This window comes from Scyliorhinus torazame, chromosome 28, assembly GCF_047496885.1.
Source record: "Scyliorhinus torazame isolate Kashiwa2021f chromosome 28, sScyTor2.1, whole genome shotgun sequence".
Classification (NCBI taxonomy): domain Eukaryota; kingdom Metazoa; phylum Chordata; class Chondrichthyes; order Carcharhiniformes; family Scyliorhinidae; genus Scyliorhinus; species Scyliorhinus torazame.
Genome location: NC_092734.1, coordinates 25,704,240 through 25,731,562, shown reverse-complemented (window position 1 = coordinate 25,731,562; position 27,323 = coordinate 25,704,240). Strand labels below are relative to the sequence as shown.

The following is a 27,323-nucleotide window of genomic DNA, read 5'->3' as shown; positions in this document are numbered from 1 at the left end:
AATTGGAAAAAAGAATTGGGTACTCTGAATTTATATATTTTTTAAATTGGCAATCTTCTGTTTCACAGACTTTGGGCATGTAAGCATTCCCTTCTTACTTAGACTCACACTGTGTCTCTCATTTGGATACGCATGGGGCAGATAAAGCACAGGCCTACCATCTGTTCCTGTAGCTCGCATTTCCTGGGCCAGGTCGCTAGCCTGAGAGACTATGGTTTGAGGGGTGCTATTCCGTATCAAGCATGGCTCCCACTGTTACAGGCAAAATCGGAAGGATTTACACCTTGATAATCAACTTGTTTGGCCACATCACGAAGGCCGTCAACAAATCCTGGAATGGGACTCAAACCCTGGTTTCGAGATAGGGACATCAGCCACTGCACCACGATTCCCCTCTCATCCTGCCATTCACAATTCTTCACGGTTAAAGCGAAGAAATGAGTGATGGCTCAGCCACCTCACAGAGAGCTGTTCTTGTCACTGTTTTAACACAAGCATATAAACTGCCAATTTGAATTAAATTAAAGCCTTTGCCAAAATTGGTAATGGGTTGAAGGGTTACGGAGAACGGGCAGGACGGTGGAGTTAAGGCCAGGATGAGATCAGCCATGATCGAATGGTGGAGCAGACTCGATGGGCCAAACTCCCGAATCTTGCTCCTCTATCTTATAAAATAACAGAGCAATTTGATAACTTCTCCAAGCGTCATTTCTACCTCGCAGCCATTAACACGCTCAATGAATAGGCAAACATTAAGTTCAAAATGCTTTTATTTTTGTCCAGTAATGCAAATCAGTGCTCACAAATTGTACAAGCATGTCCCGTTAAGTTGAACAGAAACACTTTCTTGTGCCAACTGCCTCTCTTTCCACCTTTTTAAGCAACCTTGATTTGAATTAATTCTCTTTAACTTTCCTTTGCAACAGTGGTGGGTTCGGGGGGCAGGAAATCAGGCAGAGGCCACAAACAAAGCAACCTGGACTCCTCCTGGGAACCGCCACAAAGGCTTTGTAAATTTAGAAAGAGTTAGAGGGAACCGTATAAAAATGGCATTGTATTGTGTTACAATGAGCACTCCTGACTCAAGAATGCCGTCAGACAGAAAGGCATCAGAGTTCGCAATTACCGATTGTTTTCCAAATATTTTGCAAGTATGGTAACAATGTTGGATATTCAAGGACAAAATCAATAGCTGATATAGATCATTAGGTAAAGGGAAAGGAATCGGTTACCATTGTGCTGATTTATGCTTATAATGACTGACTTATAGAATACATTTGTTCCCTAGGGCCCTATAGATCAGTTTCTGAAATTAATTCAGTCTTTAAATCAGTCCATCCTGTTTGAAGTTTCACTATATAAATCTACCTTCCCCACCACCCACCCAGCCCAACCCCGGCCATTGATACAGTTTAATATGATCAAATCTATATTAATAATAAATGCAGCATACATGTTATTGTCAGTAACGTGCGAGTATATGATCTTTAATGTATATATTTTTTAAATGTGTCAAATGCTTCCTTTCTCTTGCATATTTTTCCAAAGGGAACGCTTTGCATTTGGTATTCTTCACTCAAAAATCTTCCGGAAGGGTTTTCCACAGGACTCGCATTTATAGGAAGCATCTCAGCACGGTTCTCTGGGGTGCCGCCAAGCACACCTTGCACGCAATAAATTGAATTGCAGTCAACGCGATTGCAAAGCCCATTTTTGCCCACAGCCGCGTCATTCGGACTGCTGTGGGGTGGGGTGGGGGGGGGGGGGGGGGGGGGGGGGGGGGGGCGGGGGGGGCGGCGCGATGTGGGCCAGGGTTTTCACACGAACATCTTGACCGCCTCCGATTATTGTGGCGGGAACTTTTACTTCACTGTAAACAGGGAGACGGGGTCGGGAATTAACAGCGCACAGGGCCGCTGAGTATGCCCTTCGTACCTTTTGTGCTCTTATCTTATTTTCTGACTGCTGGCAACTTCAAATGAACACTTTGAGAGAGGTTCTGAGGGGCATGGACAATTCTAAATACAAAATTTCCAAATTGGAAGTAGCAAAGCTTGAATCTTTTTTGTTGCATGTATTAAAGCACGTGGGGGGGTGGGGGGGCCATTGTGTTTATATTTTGAGAGAAGCAGACCAAAACGCCAAGAGATTGCCTTCTCACCCAAAACATTTCCAACTGTTATTAATGTTTTATGGGACTGCTGTTATGTTTATTTTTCCGGCAAGGTTTCCTTGCCTTGTCCACTGGGATTGTTACATCATATCCCCTTTGGCGCCAAGGCCTCGCCTAAATGATGCATTTAGCTTCTCACTGAATCTCAATTCTCTGCTGCTGTGGCATTTAGGTTGCAGACCCTGCTCATGCCGCATCGCCACTCTGCAGCATTGCAAGTGCCTGCAAGTTCTTTGCCCATTGGCGCGAATGCAGGGCTCTGCAAATGTCAGCCCGTGTGCTGGTAACCTGTGTCCCTTGCGAATTAAACTTGAATCCCGCTAGTCTCCAGGTGAGAGCCTGGTGGGAGTCCAACGCCTCTCCAGGCAATGCAGCCGCACTGGCAACAGATTCCCACCGGAGTCACGGTCAGGACTGGGGTGGGGGGAGAGGGAGGTCCATGTAATCTCAGCCTGTTATGCAATAAGTGCATCATTGAGATTATATGAAGTTGAAGGTGTTCATTTTGCACGTAAAGTTGGATTGTGTTATTGCAGCTGATGTGCAGTCAGACCCATGTATATTAATAGGTAACAGCAGCAAGTTGCAGTGTCACATTGGTAGCTTTTGAACCCCACAGGATTGAAACACTGCCTCCAATTGTGAAGTACATGCTTAGCTTCATATGTTTCTTTTCAAAGGTTCAGACATAAGGTTGGCGTGACATAGATGAAAGGCTAATAAAGGCGGTTGCCACGGTGAACCTTAAAGCATAAGTCATAATGTATTGCTATAAACATTCAGCTTGTAAACTATATCACTACGTAACAACTGGGTAATATTCTGTGCGCGATGGCAGTCTGCGTGGAATACATAAGGGTGTCACATTTTTCTTTCGCCTCATCCGCACGCACGATCAGCACATGCCTGTTGCCTTCACACCATGGATTTCCTGAAAAGTAATGGAGAGTTTCATGAACTACAGCCTTGTGTGTCATGTTTGCTTATGATTATTGGGACGAAGATGCCTCAAGCAGTATTAACTTTAGCTCTCCCGTTTAGATTGTTAATTAGGTTCTCTTCGGCATAATTTAAACAGCGGAACTCTGGACGTATCTATGTAGAAAAGTGACACCTATAGCGAGGCAGTAAGACGGTCTTGTGGCGCAGTGAGAATGTCCCTATCTCTGGACCAGAGGATCTGGATTTGAGTCCAATGCCAGGACTTCTTGGCCATGGGAGAAGCTAGAGGGAGGCAGTGGTGTAGTCGCTGGACGAGCAATCGAGAGACCCAGAGTAATGCTCCAGGTTTGAATCCCACAACGGCAGATGGAGAAATTAAAAGCCATGAAACGATTGGTCGATTGTTGTAAAAACCCATCCAATTCACTGACTTTCTTTAGGGAAGGAAATCTGCTGCCCTTGCCCGACCTTGCCTACATGTGACTCCAAACCCACGGGCATGTGATTAGCTCTTAACTACCCCCTCGCGGGTAATTAGGGATGGGCAATAATTGCGCGCACAGCCAGCAACGCTGAATTTTTTACAACATACGCGGTTCAACGGGCTGGTTATCAGCACAGGAATTCTTCCACCAGTTCCCCGACCATTTTCCCCAGAAGGAAAAAAGTGGGCGGGATTCTCCGCTCCGGCAGCCGGCCAATGGGTTTTCCCAATGTGGCCAACCCAGGCCTTCGGAAAATCCGCGGGCGTGGGTGCGCTGCCAGCGAAGCAGAGGATCCCGCCGACGGAGAATCCCGCAGAGTGTGCCGTTGACACTAAAAATAACAAACTGAGGCACCAGCCTTGGGCCTTCCCCTTCAGCCAGAATTGGGCTGCACCCTCAGCGCCGATGCTGCAATGGTGAACTCCTGACCTCAGTCCAGGGGTCACTGCGTCAAGCCTCGGAGAATGCTAGGCCACTGGCGAAACGGAATTGGGTGCCGATGTGTATTAAATTTAAACCACTTCCTCCATTGCCACAACCACACCAGGCACCAAGGCCCAAATAAGTAATTAAGTGGCAAATCTCTGCCATTTGAGTACTCTTTCAATTTGTCCATCCAACTGACACATTGAATATCACTGGTTAATTCCAGCAGGAAGCCCCAGCCAGATATTAGCAGGGGGTGGAGGGAGGAAATACAGGCGAATAGCTTCCCATATAGACCAATGTATAAAATATCTCTAAAATGAGGTAGAGTAATACTTCATGGAGCTAAAAAGAACCTAATGCATGGCTCACTAATTATCACATGTTGTAAAATATGATGTAATGTCAGGCGTAGTTGACTCACAGCTGCAGCGAAACATGAGTGAAAGTGAGACGAGGTGCCTGCCTTCTCAGCAGCGCCAGAACTCAGAGTGGACGCTGCTGGGACTGCAAGTAGGCATGGTGCCCGGATCCTGTTAAGTCCTGGGTTTGGGCATAAAGGGATCAGAAGCCTTGGGGAGTTGGGGGGCGAAGGAGTTTGTTGGCCAGGATGGCCACCAATTTCAGGGGATTTAATGGGAACAGATTGGGGTGGGTGGAAAGACAGTAGATTAGCCATCGGTTGCCCCTCTCCACGAGAAATACAGCCCAGAGATGGGGGGTTCCAAAAGATACAGCCCTATATTTACATTGTACTTGCGGTGACCCATCAAATACCAGGGACATTGGACTTTGGAGCTGGAGTGGGCCATTCAGCCCTTCAAGTCTGCTCCACCATTCAATAAAACCAAGGCTGATCTGGTTGTGGTCTCAAATGGATGTTCCTTTATTCCCTTCAGACTCCCATAACCCTTGACTCCTCTGCCTTTCAGAAATCTACTAATTTGAACTACATTCATTTTCCAAAACATTGCAAATTTGCAAAATTTGATAAATTCAGATTCCCTTAGCATTCTAAGATGAAAACATGGTTGTCCGTTGCCTTAAAGTCTTTCTGCTTGATTATATTGGCCTCAAATGTACTTTATTGCAAGGGAAATGGAGGACAAAAGTAGGGGAATCTTGAACTGGACAGGGTGTGAGTGACACCACATCTAGAGTACTGGGTACACATGGTCTCTTAGTTAAGGAGAAATATATTTGCTGTGGACGCAGTTCAGAGAAGCTTCATTCAACTAATTTCCGGGATGAAGGGGCTGTAAAGATTGAGCAGGTTGGGACTATACCCACTGGAGTTTGGAAGAATAAGAGGTGATCTTATTGAAACATATAAGCTTCATAAAAACATAAAAAATAGGAGCAGGGGGAGGCCGTTCGACTCTTCGAGCCTGTAGTGATATGCATCACTGTACCTACACAAGGGGTTAATGTAACTACACTACAACTAAGTAACCACTAGAGGGAGCACCAGAGATGTCATGATATGCAGACACGCAACCAATGGGTCATTAGAAAAGGACTCAACCAATGGGTAATCAGGACACCCAGCGGTGGCATTACCGCAAGGGGGCACTACACGACCTATATAAAAAGGACAAGGCACGCAGGCTCTGCCTCTTCCACCGTCAGAGACCAGGGTTGATGAACAGCAACATCACACCCTGGCACGTGGTCAAGAGCAAGCATGTATAGTTAGCGGAATAGACTGAGTTACTATAGAGGCAGATTAGCAGAGTGTCGAACTCATTTAGAAGAATTGTTAATCGTTCAATAAATACGTTACACTATCGCCGAGTCTGGAGCATCTTTCAGCAGAGCCTACATCAAGTGGCAGCTTATGTTACTACCAATAACATAACACAATTGAGCCTGCTTCATCATTCATTATGATCATGGCCGATCATCCAATTCAGTAACCTGTTCCCACTTCCCCCCCCCCCCCAATCCTTTGATCCTTTTAGCCCCAATTGCTTTATCTAACTCCTTCTTGAAAACATGGCCTCAACTGCTTTCTATGATAGCGAATTCCATAGGCTACCATTCTCTGGGTGAAGAAATGTTTCCTCATTGTAGCCACCTAAATTGGCCAACTCCCGATTTAAAATGGCGAACGGCAAAGGCTGATGGGAAAGTCAGCCAACATAGACAGAAACCAGCAGCTGCAGGTTTGCTGTGTATTTACCTCTGCAAAGGCCAGATAACATCGATACCAGCGACCATCAGCATAACAAAGTAACAGCCATCTGCATACTGATTAGCAATCCCCGGGAACAATAAGTAACATTTTGGACACACAAAGCAAAGCCAGACTCTTCGGCGCCAGCAGGAGCCAACACAAAGGAGGTGAACGAGCAGCTCAAGACCGCCCATCGATCAGGGAACCGCTCCAACATTGGCGAAAATCGAACCAAGCGATTGGGACAAAGTCCAATCACTTGGGACCAGGTACAGGGTCCGCCCCGAAAGGCGGGAAGCCCCTGGGGACTATAAGAATTGAGCCCCAAGTTCAAATCGCTCTCTCTTCACGCTCTCTTCACCCCTGCGTCCTGCCCGGGTCACCCAGCAACACGAACCAACATTGACCGTGACCTGTGCAGTGATCGCCAAAAGCCAGTAAGTCTTAATTCAACGCTCGCTACGAGATAGGCGCTCCTAACTACCAATCCGTACCAACTTCGAATCCCGCAGACTCAGAACCCGAACGAAAGGCCATTTGTTCCCCTGACCTGGTGGGCCAGTCCGAAGTTAAGTATAGGCCTGTTAATTGTAGAAGTAGCTTAGACGTAGAATTTGTGCATGAGTAGCGATTACTGTGTATAATAAATGTGCTTTGATTTAAATCTTACTAATCGGTGTATTGAGTTATTGATCATTACTCGAACTTGAACCTCGTGGCGGTATCATAAAGATACCTGGCGACTCGAGAGCAAAGGTAATAAAACAGAGCAATTGAACCAAGGAGAAAGTTAGCACCATCATCTCTGCCTTGAATGGTTTACCCCGAGCGCTGGTTCTGTACTCCCTTGCCATCAGGAACATCTTGCCTGCATCCACCCTGTTCCTGTCTAGTCCTGTTAAAATCTTATAGGTTTCCATGAGGTCCCCCCCTCATTCTTGTGAACTCCAGCGAATATAATCCCAACCGACTCAATATCTCCTCATACATCAGCCCTGCCAACCCAGGAACCAGTCTGGTAAACGTTTGCTGCACTCCCTCTAGAACAAGAACATCCTTCCTCAGACAAGGAGACCAAAACTGCACACAGTATTCCAGATGGTCTCACCAAGGCCCTGTATAATTGCAGCAAGACATCCCTGTCCTGTATTCTAATCGGCTCGCAATGAGGGCCAACGTACCATTTGCCTTCTTTACCGCCTGCTGTACCTGCATGCTTACCTTCAGCGACTGGTGTACGAGGACACCAAGGTCTCGTGGCACCTTCCCCTCTCTCAGTCTATAGCTATTCAGATAATAAGCTGCCTCTCTGTTTTTGCTACCAAAGTGGATAACGTCACATTTATCCCCGTAATACTGATTCCAAGGGGTGATGCTGGGAACATATTTCCCCCATGGGGGCACCTAATACTAGAGACACCATTTTGAAATAAGGAGCCTCCCATTTAAGAATTAGATGAAAAGGAATTTCTTCTGTCAGAGAGTCATTAATCTGTGGCAGGCTCTAACACAGAGAGCAATGAAGGCTGGGCCTGTGAATGTACTCAAGGCTGAGTGTCAAGAGTTTTGAGAGACAGGTGGGAAAGTGGAGTTGAGACCTCAATAAGATCACCCACAATCTATCTGAATGGCGGAGCAGGCTCAAAAGGCCAAACGGCCTACTCCCGCTCCTATTTTTTTTTTCATCATAGAATTTACAGTGCAGAAGGAGGCCATTCGGCCCATCGAGTCTGCACCAGCTCCTGGAAAGAGCACCCTACCCAAGCCCACACCTCCACCCTATCCCCATAACCCAGTAACCCCACCCAACACTAAGGGCAATTTTAGATACTAAGGGTAGTTTAGCATGGCCAATCCACCTAATCTGCACATCTATGGACTGTGGGAGGAAACCGGAGCACCCGGAGGAAACCCACGCAGACACGGGGAGAACGTGCAGACTCCGCACAGACAGTGACCCAAGTCGGGAATCGAACCTGGGACCCTGGAGCTGTGAAGCAATTGTGCTAACCACCATGCTACCGTGCTGCCCCTAAAACATTGTGGGCGGATTCATCCCTATCTGTGTAACCTCCTGTAGCCCCCCCTATCTCTGTAACCTTGTCCAGCCCCTACAATGAAATGAAAATCGCTTATTGTCTCAAGTAGGCTTCAATGAGAAGCCCCTAGTCGCCACATTCCAGCGCCTGTTCGGGGAGGCTGGTACGGGAATCGAACCATGCTGCTGGCCTGCCTTGGTCTGCTTTAAAAGCCAGCGATTTAGCCCAGTGTGCTAAACCAGCCCCTTGTATGTTCTTAAGTTAATTATAGGCAACAGTAAGCAGCGGGCTGTAAATTCATTTGCTTTCTCAGATTTGTGGTGTCCTATTGTTACATGGAAATCTGTTCCCCGAATAATTGCTGAACTCCACCCATCGTGCAGACGAGAGTAGAACCTCAAATGTTCCATTGAGGGCCGTAATCCAAAGCAAGTCTTGAACCAAAATGGGAGGATTGCCATCATTCCTGATCTTTCCACATGGCAATGATTTTACAAAGGAGAGGGGGAGGGGGTTTGTCCCTGCGGATTAAGATGAAGATTGCAACGACAATGTTGAAACTCTCTTCTTTGTCTTATTTGCACCAGGGTGCTCTTTCCAAGAGCTGGTGCAGGCTCGATGGGCCAAATGGCCTCCTTCTGCACTGTAAATTCTATGATTATTGCCTCCGCTGGAAAACAAAATGCCCAGAAACAAATTTCTTGCCGCAGAATTAACTATTAACTATTAACAGTGACAGCAATGGTGGCCTAAATCTTGGCGGGACAGATACTTTGACGGACCATTGAAAGGTTTGTTGACCTCGGAGGTGGTCGGGACTAGAAAATCCCACCCAATGTAACAGGAAGTAAGTGTTATGCTTACAGGAAATGCATAACTTTAAATATATCATAAATGGTCATTCCATTTGATAAATGCAACAGCTTCTTATTAATGCACTCAATCACATTATTGACATGAGAGGCAATGCAGTTGTAAATGATTTGAAGGAAACCGCCTGGTTTTGTGTCCTTACTGGTGTTTATTTCTAAAACGGAGCCATCTTGTTCTGGGGTGAATGCAGACCTGGTCACCGTTGATCTTCAAAGTGGCTCTGTCAAATGAAAGAACAAAGTGGGTTAGAAGCTTAACACAGGAGAGGAGGTAAGTCACTGATAGATCCCCCATTGAATCTCAGAGACAAGGGAGGATGTGTATCTGCACGCTCCCCGGACTTGCAGGGAGGAATTCCCCCCATTCGTTCGTATCTACTTTGCCAACAATGCTAGAGGGAATCCCAAGTGGCACCCAAGAGAGAATTTCAAGGACGAATGGGCGGAGCTGTTGGGAAACTCCCATCAGCTTGGCTTTGTTTTAGCCCGCGGAGGTTTTTCAGTTCCGTAGCTCGATCAGGGAATCAACAGGACTAGCTTCAGAACAGCAACGTTGAGGCAGAGAATGGAAATGACATGACTCATGTTGTAACTCACGCTGCATGGAAAATATTGAGGAAAGGATTGCAGATGATTCTAATTTCACTAACATCTTGCTCCTACTATAACCCATCGATGCCACAACCTCTCAATGGGAACATACATGTAAACATGTGAGGATTGGGACAGCTGAGGACTATTGAGACTGTTCTGTACTATGAGTTACTTGTGAACATGTTGACCCAGATCTTCTGGTCAGCTGTGGAATAGGAGCACCCACTGCTGACTTTGATTTACTTTCCTTTTCACATTTGAGCAATAGGCTCCCCCCTCGGTTTGAATTCAGCAACAAGTATGGTGGCACAATGGTTGGCACTGCTGCCTCACGGTCCAGGGACACGGGTTCAATTCCGGCCTCGGGTGACCGTCTATGTGGAGTTTGCACATTCTCCCTGTCTCTGCGTGGGTTTTCTCCGGGTGCTCTGGCGAAGTGTCCCTTACAGCAGAGCCATGCCCCGTATTTCATCATGAGCTGGACACATGCCCCTCAGCGTCGATTTTCAGATGATTGACAAGCAGAGTTGCTAAATGTCCGTGTTACTCAGAACACTGCACAGCTTCCACCCACCCCTCCCGACAGTGCTCACCCCCTTCAACTCCTTCTTCACGCCCCAAAAAACAGTGAACACCCCCCCCCCCCCCCCGCCCCCCCCCTCCCCACTCCCCTCCCAGCTCATCCGCCCTCAACAATATTCATTGTTCATGCAAAAAAAATAGCTGCATTCCCTTTGGGTTATCTTTAACAACCTCAAGATATCCCTGACTTCTCCACAGCCAATGAGACACTTCTCTGCACCGACCCTCCGAAAGAGCCGCCCACCTAGGTCCACTCACCCTCCGCTTTATCCCCGTAACCCCACCTCATCTGCACATCTTTGGACTTGTGGGAGGAAACTGGAGCACCCGGAGGAAACCTACGGAGACTCGGGGAGAAAGTACAAACACAGTACACAGACAGCCACCCAAGGCCAGAATTGAACCCGGGTTCCTGGTGCTGTGAGGCAGCAGTGCTAACCACTGTGCTGCCGTGCCACCTTTGCTTCGTTATCAAAATTGTGGAAATTTTACAAATCATTCTTTGTGAAAGCACAAAAGGATAGTTAAGCATGATTTCTAAATCTTTACATTGGGCATTTTGAATCTCATTGGTTACAGCAATGAAGCTAAATGGACATGAATGTATAGGATAACTGATTCGGTAAACTAGTGGAGTGAAACATGTTTTTCACTGATTTAAACCCTAGTCCTTATTGTACAGCAGTGCAATGAAATTAAGTGTATTATAAACAAACCTCTAACATTCCCTAATAGACTATGAACAGAAGTGAGGATAGCTTCCAATTTGGCATTCACCCACAACAATAAATAAGCAACAAAGTCAACACCCTCGCCATCAACCCAAATAAACAATCCACTCAGACATCTAGCTAAACAAAGGTGTTCCTAGTGCCAACCAATTGGGAGGCAGGATAGGATAAGTATTTCCAGATGACAGCCTCATCGCTGATCCTGCGCTCCGTGGAATGGAAGCAGAAATTCCTGACGGAGCAAAGCAGAAAGTTGAGCACATTCCCGTGGCAGTTGTCTGAGCTGCCCAAGTTCAGGAAGTTGGCTGAAGGCTGACCGTCCCTGTTGCCGCTCCTGACAACCTGGTTTTCCCAACTATCCTCCTCCAGTTATTGGCACTGCAGGTTGGTTTTCAATCTGCCCATGATCTCATCATCTCCCGGATCAGCTGATCCACACAAAAGGGCATCCTTCGTTGATTCATCAGTTGACACAGTGTGAGGTTTATTGTTCATGAAGCCAAGGGCGTGGTTGTACTTCGTGGAATTGGTTCTGACAAAGCTCTTGCCTTTCATTCAAATAAGTCCATTGAGGAATGGTACGGGATTAGTGTAGTCGTATTACAGAACTTGCATATTGATAAAAAGAGACATGTTTTCAAAGCTTTTCGTCTTGCACTCATCAGGACAAACACAAGCGTGCCCAATTTCAAAGATTCACAAGTTTATGCTACAGAAACCTGGTTGTTTTTCAGGTCAACTCTGATTGGCAGTCGCTCTTTTCAGCAATGATTAGTGCAGCTGTGGATCAGTGTAGATAATGGTCGTTACACTTCAAAGAGTAAGTAATTTGAAGTGAAATATATTGACCCTGAATTTTCTGGAAAATATAATAGGGCGGAATCTTGATCCCGCAAATGCCGCCCGCGGGATTTGTGGCGAGGGCGGCAAATCTTGTGAAAATCAGGAAGTGAGATTCTCGCTGGAGCTATCGAATTACCTGATTTCCCCGCCGCTCGCTGGCGGGATCATGCCCACAAAGGGCGTGAGCCTCATTTTAATGAATTTCCACATTATTAGCGGCCCCCTTGCCAAATGAACCCCCCTCACTAAACTTGCTGACGTGACATCATGTCGGCAAGGTTACCAACAGGCTTGCCCAGGCATGAGGCAGTTGAGGGGATCCCTCTGGAGCAAGGGTGGGGCGGAGGACAGTATAGCCCTGGGGGGATGGTCAGAGGGGGTAGAGGGCACTGCCCATTAGCACAGATTGGCACTTCCAGGCTGTCACTGCCCCGGGGGGGGGGGGGCGGCGAAGGGGTGGGTATTGTGTTGCTTGGGTGGGTGTTCTGTGGAAAGGGGTGTTCTATGGGGGTGGGTTCCATTGCATGGGGGGAAGGGGGGTTCTATTTTTAAGTCTTAGTATCGGGGAGCCAAATGAAGTTGCTGATGGGACAGACTAAATCAGAGGGCAGTGGTAAATTGCACCAAGGTCCTTTCCCTAACACATGACTGACCATTTTCCCGTAAGATTGGGGCACAGCACGCCATCGGTGGCCCAAACGGGGTTGGTACCCACAAATTTCCCCTGGGAATTCCATTAAAAGTCAAGAGCATTCCGGCCTCAACCTATGTGGATTTTTAAGCGGCTCACTGTGAGTGTGGTGCAAGGTGCCGGATTTCCACATGTCAGCATCTGAGTACCCAAAAAATACCAACAATCTATTATTCTGTCTTTGCTTATAGTTTTTTACATATCTAAATATCTGAGCTGCCTTTCAAGGACCTGGGCCGTCATTCTCCGACCCCCCAGCGGGTGGGAGAATGGCCGTTGGCCGCCGTGAATCCCGCCCCCGCCGGTTGCCGAAGTCTCCGGTACCGGATATTCGGCGGGGGCGGGAATCGGGCCGCGCCGGTTGGCGGGCCCCCCCGCACGAGTATCCGGCCCGGATGGGCCGAAGTCCCGCCGATAAATTGCCTGTCCCGCCGGCGTAAATTAGAGTACCTATTTACCGGTAGGACAAGGCGGCGTGGGCAGGTTCCGGGGTCCTGGGGGGGGCGCGGGGCGATCTGACCCCGGGGGGTGCCCCCACGGTGGCCTGGCCCGCGATCGGGGCCCACCTCTCCACTGTGCATGCGCGGGAAACTGTCAGCGGCCGCTGACGCTCCCGTGCATGCGCCGCCCCGACATGTCATTTCCGCACCAGCTGGCGGGGCAATAAAGGCCGTTTCCGCCAGCTGGCGGGAGGGAAATCCCTCCGGCGCCGGCCTGGCCCCTCAATGTTGGGGCTCGGCCCCCAAAGATGCGGAGCATTCCGCACCTTTGGGGCGGCGTGATGCCCGTCTGATTGGCGCCGTTTTGGGCGCCAGTCGGCGGACATCACGCCGTTTGGGAAGAATTTCGCCCCTGGTTCTCTCCGTTCAATTTGCCTTGTATCTTTTCCAAGCCCCTGGAGTCGAGAAATGCAGAGAAAGTCATAACCTAAAACTAAAAATTATGGGATGTTATTGTTCTCTTTCATTTGATCCATCTATCGCCATGGACTTCATTCCTCGTAGACCGATCGTATTTTGATGGAGCACCTCTTGGAGGGATGTATAGCCGGCTGGTTTCCCCCTGTGGAACCTCCTGCTTTGCACTGTCCAGGACAACAACAGCTTTATTCCCCTTGTCAGCTTTGCACAAACTGGCTCTTCGTTTGAGCTCATCGTGACGCATGAGTATTTAGGCCTCTCTCTGTTCCCATCCTCCTTTTACTACAGCTACTTTCATTTAGCCATTCTCTTAGCGTCCCTCAACAATTCATGCGGAGTCTTTAGGGCGGCACAGTGGTTAGCACTGTTGCTTCACAGTACCAGGGACCCGGGGTCAATTCCAGGCTTGGGTCACTGTCTGTGCAGAGTATGCACGTTCTCCTCGTGTCTGCGTGGGTTTCCTCCGGGTGCTCCGGTTTCCTCCCACAGTCCAAAGATGTGGAGGTTAGGTGAATTGGAAATTCTGAATTGTCCGTCAGTGTACAGGAACAGGCGTCGGAATGTGGCAACTGGGGGCTTTTCACAGTAACTTCATTGCTGTGTTAAGGTAAGCCTACTCGTGACACTAATAAAGATTATTATTATTATTAGTGTAGTAAAGCATTCTAAGGTGTCTCATTGGAATGTCAACAAACATAATTTAACACTGAGTCACATGAGGGATAACAGAGGGTAACCAAAAGCATGTTCAAAGAGGTGGGATTTACGGAGCAGCTTTCGGGAAAAGTGGGAGGTCGAGACACGGAGAAGCTTTGGGACAGAGTTCCAGGGGTTAGGCACCATCGGCAATGGTGCAATTAAAATTGGGAATTGTAACCAGGAACGGAATTGGAGGAATGCTGAGATCTCAGGGAGGGTGGAAGGGCTGGAGGAGATAACGAAGGTAGGATGAGGTGATTTGGAAAGATTTGAAAACCAGGATGAAGATTTCTTTTTAACATTTTAAATTCCCAGTTCTTTTTTTTCCCCCAATTAAGGGGCAATTTAGCGTGGCCAATCCGCCTACCTTGCACATCTTTGGGTTGTGGGGGCAAGACCCACGCAGACATGGGGAGAATGTGCAAACTGCACAAGCACAGTGACCCGAGGCCTGGATCAAACCTGGGTCCTCAGCGCCGTGAGGCAGCAGTGCTAACCACTATGTCAGTGAACACAGTGGTGAATAGGACTTGGTGCAAGTTAGGGTGTGGGCGGCTGAGGTTTGGAGGTGTGGGCAGCACAGTAGCATAGTGGTTAGCACAATTGCTTCACAGCTCCAGGGTCCCAGGTTCGATTCCCGGCTTGGGTCACTGACTGTGCGGAGTCTGCACGTTCTCCCCGTGTGTGCGTGGGTTTCCTCCGGGTGCTCCAGTTTCCTCTCACAGTCCAAAGTCGTGCAGGTTAGGTGGATTGGCCATGCTAAATTGCCCTTAGTGTCCAAAATTGCCTTTAGTGTTGAGTGGGGTTACTGGGTTATGGGGATAAGGTGGAGGTGTGGGCTTGGGTAGGGTGCTCTTTCCAAGAGCCGGTGCAGACTCGATGGGCCGAATGGCCTCCTTCTGCACTGTAAATTCTATGAGTACTGTCTATCCCATGGTACATCATGGCAGCAATGGCGTTGACTCCTATCACCTGCCAATCACAGGAAGAGAGCCTCGGAGGTTTTGGCACTAGGCTGTGAAGCACTCTAACAGAAAGCTCCCTGAGTGTTAAAACATATTCTTTAATGATCTGTCTCAATTTGGACCGAGCTATTATGGTGCTGGCGGAATTCCATCCCATTTTCAGCTCCGTGCGCTACATTCCCGGGTGCCTCATGTGTGTGGCCAGTGCCCAGCAGTCTCACAGCTGGAGCCAAATTGGCTGCATCCTAAATTCACCATCAGTAGAAAAGTCTGCATAAACCATTCCTCCAGAGCTTTGAGAGTCCAAGCAGACTGAACATTTTTTCAACACCTATCAATGCTGAACACCAAAAAGGAATTACAAATGGTACTTTACGATTCAAAAACAGCTTCTTCCCCGCTGTTGCCAGACTCCTGAATGACCCTCTTATGGACTGATCTGATCTCTCCACACATCTTCTCTACTGAGTAGTGCTACACTCCATATGCTCCACCCGATGCCTGTGTCTAAGTATTTACATTGTGTATCTGTCGTATGTCCTATGTTTTCCAAGTATGGAATGATCTGTCTGGACTGTACACAGAACAATACTTTTCACTGTACCTCGGTACACCTGTAAATCAAATCAAAATTGAAAAGATGTTGGCCTGAATTCTCCAGCCGTTGGGATTCTCTGAGCGTGCTGGCAGCACACCCCAGCCCGTGGGTTTCCCGGCGTTATGGGGTGGCTACAATTGGAAATCCCATTCACAAGCGGCGGGAGTAGCGAATCTCGCCACCAGCGATCGGCGCGCCGCCAAGAAACAGGGGGCTAGGGGACTGGAGAACACCGCCCTCCCCGCTGCACCATCCAGTTCTCTGCCCTTTTCTGTTGGTTTTTGCTGGATGTAATACCTCCCGTGGAGGCCAGGCTGTGCAAAACAAAGGCTTATTCTTGACCAGAAAAGAAGCCACAGCCGTGATGCACAACACTATCGTCCCATTCCCGGGACCATCGGGAACTCCAGTCCCGCTCAATACGGGAACTCATACTTCGCAAAACCCTGACAGGGAGATCAATCGACCATACTCTGTGGGCCTTGTGAGGGTTGCAACAACCCTCCCCACCCCAACCTTCGGTCCGATTCATCGGCATCGCTCCCGCGACGATGAGGCCTCCTCCGCCTTTTGACGCTCTGCCTCGAGTGTGTGGCAGGTGGAACTGGATCGGGAGGGAGGTGAGGTGAAGCAGACAGGCGACCGTCGCTTCCTCAAAGAGCGCCTGAGGGTTACTGATGCGGGTGTCCTCCAAAAGAACAGTGACCTAGAGCCGGGATTGAACCTGGGATCTGGAAGTCGTGAGGCAGCAATGCTATCCACTGCGCCACCGTGCTGCCCGACAATAAAGATTATTAAAGGTGAGGGGCCTTTGACGCCCTCCAGAATGGAGTGTCACTGAATTGGAAGAGTGGCCTGATACAGCAATTGGGGGAGGGAGGCTTTTTGCCAGCGAGAAGAAGGGGAGGCCTTTGCTGGTGAGAAAGAGGGCTGGCGCTGTAGGGTTATTTTTAAAGGATGCCCCAATCTCTGGCCATCCAACCCTGCCAGCATCTTCGGGTCCCACACATCATATTTTCGGCACAAATCATCCCTAGCTCCAAACAATTGGACAAGTGTGGGAAGATGGTGATGGGAATCGTGGCAGAACAACCGGCACGATTTGTACAAATTTTCCCGCCCAAAATGACTATTTGTCACTTCATTATGGGAGAATTCCACCCCATGGGCGGGATTCTCCACTCCCGCGCTGAAGTGGCCGCGCCGTCGTGAACGCCGTCGAGGTTCACGACGGCGCAAAACGGCCCCGATCCCGACCGATTCAGGCCCTGACAATGGGCCAGGATCGGGGCCGCGTCATCTACACGCGCCAGGCCTTGTCGCCCGCGTAACGGCGGCGGCGCATAGATGACGCGGCCGGCGCCGCATAACGGGCGTCACCCGCGCATGCGTGGTTGCCGTCCTCTTTAAGTCCGCCCCGCAAGAAGATGGCGGACGGATCTTGCGGGGCCGCGGAAGGAAGGAGGTCCTCCTTCAGAGAGGACGGCCCGACGATCGGTGGGCACCGATCGCGGGCCACCCCACATTTGAGGTACTCCCCGGTGCAGGATCCCCCCTCGCCCCCCCCCCCCGCAGGCCGCCCCCCCCCAGCGTTCATGCACCGTTCACGACGGCAGCGACCAGGTGTGGACGGCGCCGGGGGGAGCCCGCCGTTTTGGCCTGGCCGCTCGGCCCATCCGGGCCTGAGAATAGCGGGGGTGCCGGAGAATCGCCATTTTGGGTGTCTCCGGCGATTCTCCGGCCTGCGGCCCGCGGAACTCGACCGGGCCGTTCCCGCCGCTTGGGAGAATCGCGGGAGGGCGTCGGACCGGCGTCCCGGGAGTGGAGAATCTCGCCCATGGAGTTCTGGGGTGAAATTCTCCTACCCGCCCCGCCACATTTCTGCCCCGACCGGCCGGCGGGAGTCTCCGTAACACCTGCCGGTCAATGGGGTTTCCCATTGTGGGGCAGCCCCACGCCGTCGGGAAACCCCCGGGCGCCGGCAAAACGGAGACTCCCGCCGGCGGAGAATGACGCCCCTAGAATTTGACAGCATAGAAAGAGACCCTTCGCCCATCGTGTCTGTGCCGGCCACCAAGTCCCTCTCTATTCTAACCCCATTTCCCAGCACTTGGTCTATAGCCTTGTATCCTGAAGCATTTCAAGTGCTCATCGAAATTCTTCTTAAACATTGTGACGGTTCCCACCCTCTACCACCCTTTAAGGCAGCGAGTTCCAGATTCCCACCACCCTCTGGTTTTTCTTTCAATCCCCTCTAAAGCTCCTGCTCCCTTACCTTAAATCTGCCCTGGCTAATTTCTCTTTGATCTTTAACCCAGGAGTACTAAGCCTCGGGCGAAAGAGGCCAGCTCAGCACAGGGCAGTGATCCATTTACCTGACCACGAGAGTCTTCCAATGACTCAACCCAAGACAATGTGAAGTGGGAGCATTACATTTCACCCCAACATTCCTGCGCTGGTCAGTCAGGTGGCCCGGAGCTGGAAAACCCGACAGACAGTGTACATGTGAACACCTATGTGAGGACTGGGTCAGTGGTGATATCGTCTGCAATCAGCTCGCCATCAAGTGACTCCATTGGACCAACAAGGAGTTAATGTCTTCAGGACTGAACGAGTGAGGAAAAGATTGAACATAACATTTTTGTTAATTTAAGTGACAGGTGCAATAAAGATAAATATAAAATATTTGAATCAATGCATCCATGGGACTTACATGATTTGGAGGGGGCAGTTTGGAATCGGAAGGACCATCAGTTTTTGAATGCTGTTGGGGCTCAGTCGAGTGGTGCCACCTCGGCACTTGCATCTGTTAATTATTGACAATGGTTTTCCTGGCGAGGCGGGAAACGAGAGGTAGCGAGAGAAAGAAAGAAAAATAAACACTGTTGAAGGCAAACCGGCATGTGCAACACTGCTACAGAAATCTTTCCCTTGCATCTATTGTAAATTGTACTCCTGTCGCTCACAACTGGGGTCCAAAGCATTCCTTTCATAGACAGACTTGCCGCACTGTATCAAAAAGGCTGTGTTAGTTGTTGCGACTCAGAATCATAGAATTTACAGTGCAGAAGGAGGCCATTCGGCCCATCGAGTCTGCACTGGCCCTTGCAAAGAGCACCCTACTTGAGCCCACACTTCCACCCGATTTCCGTAACCCAGTAATCCCACCTAACCCTTTCTTTTTGGACACTAAGGGGCAATTTAGCACAGCCAATCCACCTAACCGGCAGAACTTTGGACTATGGGAGGAAAGCGGAGCACCCGGAGGAAACCCACGCAGACACGGAGAGAACGTGCAGACTCTGCACAGACAGTGACCCAAGCCAGAATCGAACCTGGCACCCTGGAGCTGTGAAGCATCAGTGCTAACCACTGTGCTCCCATGCCGCCCAAGGAATAAGGCTACAACATTCCTTACAACCAGAATATCCAACTAAGTCAAGTTTAGGATTAGTTTTATTTACACCACCTTTTTTGGGTATGAAGCTAAATCGACAATAATAAACTGGATATTTAAAGTTTCCAAACTTCACATTTTCTTCAACAAAGGATGTCTTTTTAAAGGAAGAAATATATAATAATATTGTGTGCACTTACATTGTTTACAATAACTAACAAATAAAATGACTGGATTACATTACTAATTGCTGTGAAAACTTTAAAGGAAGTAATATATCATGGTGGCACAGCAGTTAGCACTGTTGCTTCACAGCGCCAGGAACCCGGGTTCGATTCCCGGGTTGGGTCGCTGTCTGTGTGGAGTCTGCACGTTCTCCCCGTGTCTACGTGGGTTCCCTCCGGGTTCTGCGGTTTCCTCCCACAAGTCCCGGAAAACGTGCTTGTTAGGTGAATTGGACATTCTGAATTCTCCCTCGTGTACCCGAACAGGCGCCGGAGTGTGGCGACTCGGGGCTTTTCACAGTAACTTCATTGCAGTGTTAATGTAAGCCTACTTGTGATACTAATAAAGAATTTATTGCCCATTCCTAATTGTGTTTTAGAAGAGGTGGTGAACGACTTTTTTGTATCACAATCCAAATGGTGCAGCTACACCTAAAGTACTGTTCGGAAGGAAGGTCTGAGATTTTCACGACAACGGCATAGGAATGGCGATATGGTTCCAAATCAGAATGGTGAATGACTTGGAGGGGCACATGTTCCCTTGCCCCTCTTAATGGTAGAGGTCAGGGATTTGGAAGGTGCCACTGAAGACATCAGTGACCAGCTGAGATGGGAGGAGACTGATCTGAGAGAAGAGAGCAATGCTCGCTGTCCTTGCTCACAGTTGCTGTACAGTGACAATCTCATTCTGTGCTGAGCAGGAAGAGGGGTTGGTTAGCTCAGTTGGCTGGAAGGTTGGTTCGTGATGCGGAGTGATGCCACCAGCGCGGGTTCCATTCCCGTACCGGCCGAAGTTATCATGAACCTTCGCAACCTTGCCCCTCGCCTGAAGTGCGGCGACCCTCAGGTTAAACCACCACCAGTCAGCTCTCAAAGAGGAGAGCAGCCTATGGTCCTCTGACTGTGGCGAAACTTACATTAACACTGACTATGTGCCCCGTAGATGGGTCGTATTTAATGGAAATAACCTGTGAATGAATCAACCTCATTTCAAGTCCTCATCTTCTCCCAGAAAAGGGTGACGCATTTGCACAGTCCTAATCCTAATGGGCAGCACAAGTGGATAGCACTGTATCTTCACAGTGCCAGGGTCCCAGGTTCGATTCCCTGCTGGGTCACTGTCTGTGCAGAGTTTGCACGTTCTGCCTGTGTGTGCGTGGGTTTCCTCCGGGTGCTCCGGCTTCCTCCCACAGTACAAAGACGTGCAGGTTAGGTGGATTGGCCATTCTAAATTGTCCTTAGTGACCAAACAGGTGAGATGGGGTTATTGGGTTACGGGGATAGGGTGGAAGTGAGGGCTTAAGTGGGCTGGTGCAGACTCGATAGGCCGAATGGCCTCCTTCTGCACTGTATGTTCTATGTCCTATGTTCTAATCGACGTGCTACCTTGGAAATGCTGTCAGTTCGACTTCAAATCTAACAATGTCTTGTTGGTGATTTGCTGTGTTGACTGAGATTTGGTAAATCAGCTAAACCTGTTGGAAAGAGCTTTGTCAATTCGTCAACATCTCCAACCGAAGCTGAACATTTGGGGTATGTCGAGAATGGGCCGTGGAAACTGAAAGCTGGATGTTACTTTGATGCCTTTGAACAATAGATCCTGATGAAGGGGGAAGGCATGTTATAATTACTGAAAGACAAAGCTCACCCCAACAATTGGAATTCAAACATCTGTGTTCAAAGACTTTTTGTAGCTGAATTTCCCATTGCATGCCATACAGCTCTGAAGCACTGCTCATTATCAATCATGATCCAAGCTTAAATAACATTGGAGGTCAGCCTATAGTGATTGTTTTAAGAGTTTGGTTTGTATGTTTTCTGGCAGTTGTAGCATACTCCCTTGGAAAGGATCCCAGTGAGTAAAATCAAACCCTAATTTATCAATGTCCCTTTTTAGAGGTCCAACTTAAAGCAGTAAACATTTCATTTCAATGCGACATGAAAAAATACATAAAAAGGCAAATGCAATGTACCAACTGTTAACCGTTTATACATCATCTCCCTCACTGTTTGATCTTCTTTGCCAGATCATTAATCGAAGATCATGGACACAAACTGACCAACCTTTAGATATTCCCGCAGGCTCCACCGGCCTTCGATGGTCCTCTTATGAAAATCTGTCTCAAGACAGACTGCGAAGAATTAATGTTACGCATTTATATAGCTTCCATGACAAACGGCTGAAAAACTCTAAAATTATAAATCTCTCAGTCTCCTCAAGCCACACACATCCTTGGCAAGTTAGCAGGACATCTGGGTTGCAAATGCGATCCGCGATGTTCCGAAGAGTGACTTCTCTCCTTTTTTTAAGTTTGAATATGATAAAGAGAAATTTTGAAGATTTTTGAAATCCCAATGTTCTTTGGTAAGATTTTAGTACCTCTCTCAGGATAGAGCATAAAATAAAAACTTTTCTGGAGCTTAAACGATTAAGTAAGTGGCAGGATTGACATGGACAGTAGGTGTTAAGAACATAAGAATTAGGAACAGGAGTTGGCCATCTGGCCCCTCAAGCCTGCTCCGCCATTTAATGAGATCATGGCTGATCTTTGTGGACTCAGCTCCACTCTCCGGCCCGTACACCATATCCCCGAATCCCTTTATTCTTTAGAAAGGTATCTATCTTTTTCTTAAAAACGTTTAAAGAAGGAGCCTCATTCTGTTGTTACAGAATCATGCCTGGAACAATTCAGCATGTGTCGCTCCCCTCCCTGTAGCCTTGTTATTGGTGTTTAAGTTCAGTAAGATGTGTCAGCATTCTTCATTGGCCGAGAGACTCACAGTTCAATCCAATCTTGTCATCGTCTGATCTGTCTCACACATGTTTCTTTTTCTCTGGACGGCGATCAGGAGCAGATACTAAAGACTGTTTATTCCCTCCGCAGCCCAACCCACCATCCTCGTGAAGGTCAAATTGCTCAGCACAGATTGAACCTGAGATCCTGAGGGATGAATCACATGCTGATCGAGTGGCTGGCCACCTATTCTTCAACACAATCTTTCTTCGTGAAAACTTGAAAGTTGATTGTTTCCAGCGGGTTTGGACCATTCCCAGTTGGATGAAGTAAAGCAGTGGCGAAAATATCAGGGATCTGATGTAAGGAAGCATTAGTGCTCTGAAAACAGGTGCACAGAATGCCCTTACACTCATATCCCACCTTAGAAAGGACGCTTTCATCCGTAAGCATTGACAGAATCTTAATAAAAATATTATTAATAATCACTTATTGTCACAAGTCGGCTTCAATGAAATTAGTGTGAAAAGCCCCCTAGTCGCCACATTCCGGCGCCTGTTCGGAGAGGCTGGTACGGGAATTGAACCCGCGCTGCTGGCCTTGTTCTGCATTACAAGCCAGCTATTTAGCCCAATTGTGCTAAACCAGCCCCTTAAAGCAAGCTTTTGAGAATTACATTTGTTACGTTAGTCAGTACCTGGTACTTGGAACTGGCAAAGTGCATTCCAACTGCGACACATCAAAATAGACTAAATGGTTATCACTTTCATTATTGTATAGATTGGCTCCTGATCTTCTCCAGTAGTTCAGAGTGAGAAGGCCACTTCAACGTTTTAACACTTCATTTTGAATCGAGGGTTGCCTGAGATCTCCAGGTTGCCTAGCGCTAGGAGGGGCAGTCTATCCCAGGGAAGGGTCCTGAGGTCAACGCCCAACGTGAGCCCACCCTACACCCAGGACCCTTGGAGGAGCCCTCCCTTTGAAGCCTAGTAGTGGCAGAGGGGCAAATGTGCAATGAACTAACCGGCTTGATCTCCCTCGTGCTCCATCGCGCCAGGACAGCGCGTGTCCTTACTCGCACCAGAGCCCACCCGGTGGGGTTCCTGCTGGGTGGGTGGGGGGGGGGGGGGGGGGGGGGGGGTCGGAGAATTACAGGGAGGGGAGGGGGATGGATATTTGGGCTTCTAGCCCATTAATCGCATTCGGATGAAAGCGCCTGAGCTGTTTGCACGTTCCCATCAGTAAGGGACGGGAAGCCCGCTGTGGTTGAGGGGGCAGGTCCAGAAATTAGGAACGGGTTTGCTGCCCACCACCGATCCCATTTTTGGGCCGAAGCTGGATTCTGCACCCGATTGGGATTCCCAATTCTGGAGGGCGGGAGCGGAGAACCTTCGTGTGCCATAAAGTGGAGCTGAGGGTCATTACATCAGATCCGTCATGACCTCGTTGAATGGCAGAGAAGATTCGATGGACAGAATGGCCTCCTTCTGCAGCAATGGGCGGGACTTTCCTTGCAAACCCGCTGTCTTCGGGTCTTAAATACTTTTCAACTTTAAGCCTATTTGCAGTGACGGAGGAAGTCAAGTTTTGTCCTTTATCCCGTGCAAGCCTCAGGATTTTACCTGGTTCCTGTGGCTAGATTTTTGAGTTGCGGGTGTCACACTAAATGCAAAACAGCATATAATAAATACCGTAAAGGTATGGCAACTGGGGAGTCGGGCTAGTCTTTAAAGAACTCATTTTGGTCAGCTGACAGAACAAAACCATTAAAATACTGCGAAAGAGAACAGCATTATCCCCCAGTCATGACAATGCTGCAAATCCCACAGGAGTTACCGTCAGTGGGAATTCCGCTGTGAAAATAAAGGAGGACGTTTTCCTGATTCTGTGCCCAGGAACTCGCAATCACCTGAGGCCTGTGGTTCTGGGAAAATCCAACAGATTGGAATCCGTGCCTGTAAATAGAACCCATCCATAGGATCATAAGACATAGGAGCAGAAGGAGGCCATTCGGCCCATCGAGTCTGTTCCGCCATTCAATTAGATAATGACTGATCTTATACGATAATCATCAATTCCACTTCCCTGCCTTATCCCCATTACCCTCTATTCCATCACTGATTAAAAATCTGCCGATATCAGCCTTGAACATACTTAACGACCCAGCTTCTACAGCTCTCTGTGGTAAAGAATTTCACAGATTCACTCCCCTCTGAGGGAAGAAATTCCTCCTCATCTCTGTCTCAGCATCGACCCTGTCAAGCCCCCTGAGAATTCTATATTTCTCAAGAAGATCTCCTCTCATTCTTCTACACGCTAATGAGCATGGGCAAAACCTACTTAACCTCTTTTCACAGGAAAATCCCGATTTTCAGGTCACTGACTCAAATGGATAAAAGTCAGCAGGTGGCACAGTGGATAGCACTGCTGCCTCACAGCACCAGGGACCCGGGTTCAATTCCGACCTTGGGTCACTGTCTGTGCGGAGTCTGCACGTTCTCCCCGTGTCAGAGTGGGTTTCCCCCGGGTGCTCCGGTTTCCTCCCACCGTCCAAAGATGTGCAGGTTAGGTGGATAGACCGTGCTAAATTGCCCCTTAAGTGTCCAAAGGTTAGGTGGGGCTACGGGAATGGGATGGGAAGTATGCCTGGGTAGGGCGCTCTTTCAGAGGGTCGGTGCAGACCCAATGGGCCGAATGGCCTCCTTCTGCACTGCAGGTATTCTATGATTCCATCGTATTCCATGGATGCCAGCTCCAAACCAGGCCATTATCTGATATTCACCGAGCCCTGGTGATCCATCACACCCCGTGCACTCCATCTGCTCATAGCCAGCATCAATTACAGACCGATGCACGGAGAACTCGCCGACTAAACACTTCGATGTTCCAAACAGGAGTTAGTTTGTTATACTCCGTTATTCCACGGTGGAGGAAAGAGCAGGTCAACTCTATAATTTTTCCATGAAGGGGAAGATGAAGAGAAGAGCAAACAGAATAGATTTTGAGAGCAAACAAGCAGAGCCACACAGTGGGCGGAACTGGCTGCAGATATCGTGAGACATCCGGGTAATTTAGGCACGAGTTCGAAAATCCAGGTGGCCAGTTACACCGCCGTGCTCCGTTTATTCAGAGACTGTAAACGTTCTCAAAACTGCAGCCTGCAAGAACGACCGATACATCGAGGGGCAGTGACACATTTCACACAAGGAGACTCCCCTCCCTGCACCGTGCCAGAATCGATGTTAAAAGCCGCTTCGGAAATTTACTGCACTGTCAACTTGCCCAAGGAAGCTTGAGGTGATATAACGTTGACCTCGTCTTTAAGCAAATGCAGCACAAGCTGTATTGGGTAATTTTAAGAGTCTGTGCGGCAAGCTGCCTTGCTCGCTGTCATTAGATATTTAAAATTTGGGCTGGATAAGCATTGTGGATCCAGGAAATTACCCATCTAATGTTAATGAGATGCTTTCACCCCCCCCCCCCCCCCCCACCCCCCTCCCTCCCCCTCCCCTTCCTTACAGCATTACGGAAAGCGCCATTAAATCACCAATTTGCCAAAAGAAATGCATCTCACTGGGCATCACCAGGTTTCCTCTGCTGACAAAACATCTTCCGCATTTAAAATTTTATTCTGCAAGGAAACTTGGCGACAGCTAAATGGTTTCACACCACCTTTACCCCAAGTTTGTCCTCACTGCATATTTTAAAACTGGATGACACTTAAAGAAATTGATTAGAACATAGAACATACAGTGCAGAAGGAGGCCATTTGGCCCATCGAGTCTGCACTGACCCACCTAAGCCCTCACTTCCACCCTATCCCCGTAGCCCAATAACACCTCCTAACCTTTTTGGTCACTAAGGGCAATTTATCATGGCCAATCCACCTAACCTGCACATCTTTGGACTGTGGGAGGAAACCGGAGCACCCGGAGGAAACCGGAGCACCCGGAGGAAACCCACGCACACTCGGGGAGGATGTGCAGACTCCGCACAGACAGTGACCCAAGCCGGGAATCGAACCTGGGACCCTGGAGCTGTGAAGCAATTGTGCTATCCACAATGCTACCGTGCTGCCCACAGCAATGACCCTCGGGGATGGAGTGTTCCCCTTCATTCAGGTGGCAAGTACCATTGCCACTCAAAGTAGATTCTCTCCCGCTCATGACAATCCTTTCACTTGCGAGACAGTACCTGCACCCCTGGCATCTTCATCGTCACAGCAGAGATGTGTCACTAAAATACACTTGAGCAACACACTGTTCTGAAGGTCATCCGGCTGGAAATAGTGAACCACCTCCTCAGAAAACACAAATCCTTTCATTAAAAGTGAGAACAGCAATGCAGATAGACAGACAAATCCAGTCATTCCAAAAGCCAGGTCATTAGTAAAGCATAGTTTTTTTTAAAAAAACTAATTGAACAGTTTGTGTTTAAACTTTCAAAGTGCAACAAGAGGTGCCAAAGTAATTTAACATGTTATTCAAAGACTGAGCTGGAAGTTGCTTCGAGATCAATAACGATTGAAAAAGTATTAAACATTCTCTAAATGTGGATGCAAAATATATCTGTTCCTCATTCACTGTCGGTGCCATTAAAGACAGGTGAGGGAACCGAGATGCAGCGTAGAAGTTTCCAGGTTTTTCTTTTTAGAAAATGCCTTCACTGCAACCAGAACGAAATCTGGATGCGCACAAGAAAATTCTATGACTGAAAACAATTTTTACAACGACCAGCTTTCTTTCTCAACCTTTTGTGTTGGCGTTACTTTGATATTATACATTTGCTTCTCACAATCTGTTCCTTTTCACACAAAGCACAATTTTCAATTCACACTCCAAAGACGATAGTGCAGCGATGTGTCTGGAATACTAAAAATCGGGTTCTCCCGTCGTCATCTGCATATCAGCAATTAAGTAAGTAATGGCCACTTACCCCAGGAGAAGTTGATGCAGGTTACCCCTACCAGAAGGGCGAGGAACACCCAACTTTTCACACTCATGTTGGCTGGTTTGGAGAGCTTTGTACTGCACAGCCTCCACTGATTGAGATATCGCAATTTCAAATTATTTCCAGCCTAAATGTAGCTCTGCAGTTGGAAAGAATCCACCCCCATCCCAACTTTTTATTGGATGGAGAGGGAATACCCAGGATGGTAGTTTATCAAAAAGTGGCAAGGTGATTACATTTGCACTTCTTTCCCAATAACTGGACTAGGCTCAGCCCCAATG

General features: G+C 48.4%; 1 protein-coding gene across 1 annotated transcript; it reads right to left on the bottom strand.

The window, feature by feature from the left end:
- Positions 1–752: 752 nt before the first annotated feature.
- Positions 753–27,323, bottom strand: LOC140403608 (stromal cell-derived factor 1-like). Its single transcript, XM_072491714.1, has 4 exons — positions 27,028–27,323; positions 18,450–18,567; positions 9,257–9,334; positions 753–3,104 (listed from the first exon to the last, which is right to left on the bottom strand). Exons 1-4 carry the CDS (start codon positions 27,092–27,094, stop codon positions 3,089–3,091), a joined length of 279 nt encoding a protein of 92 aa, XP_072347815.1. The 5' UTR covers positions 27,095–27,323; the 3' UTR covers positions 753–3,088.

What these genes read in the sequence shown, in the direction of transcription:
- LOC140403608 (XM_072491714.1), bottom strand. Translation starts at nt 27,094, where the DNA reads ATGAGTGTGAAAAGTTGGGTGTTCCTCGCCCTTCTGGTAGGGGTAACC. An exon ending in CTGCATCAACTTCTCCTGGG is followed by an intron (nt 18,568 to 27,027) that starts GTAAGTGGCCAT and finishes CCGCCTCGCCAG; the next exon opens with GAAAACCATTGTCAATAATT. An exon ending in AACTGCCCCCTCCAAATCAT is followed by an intron (nt 9,335 to 18,449) that starts GTAAGTCCCATG and finishes TTCATTTGACAG; the next exon opens with AGCCACTTTGAAGATCAACG.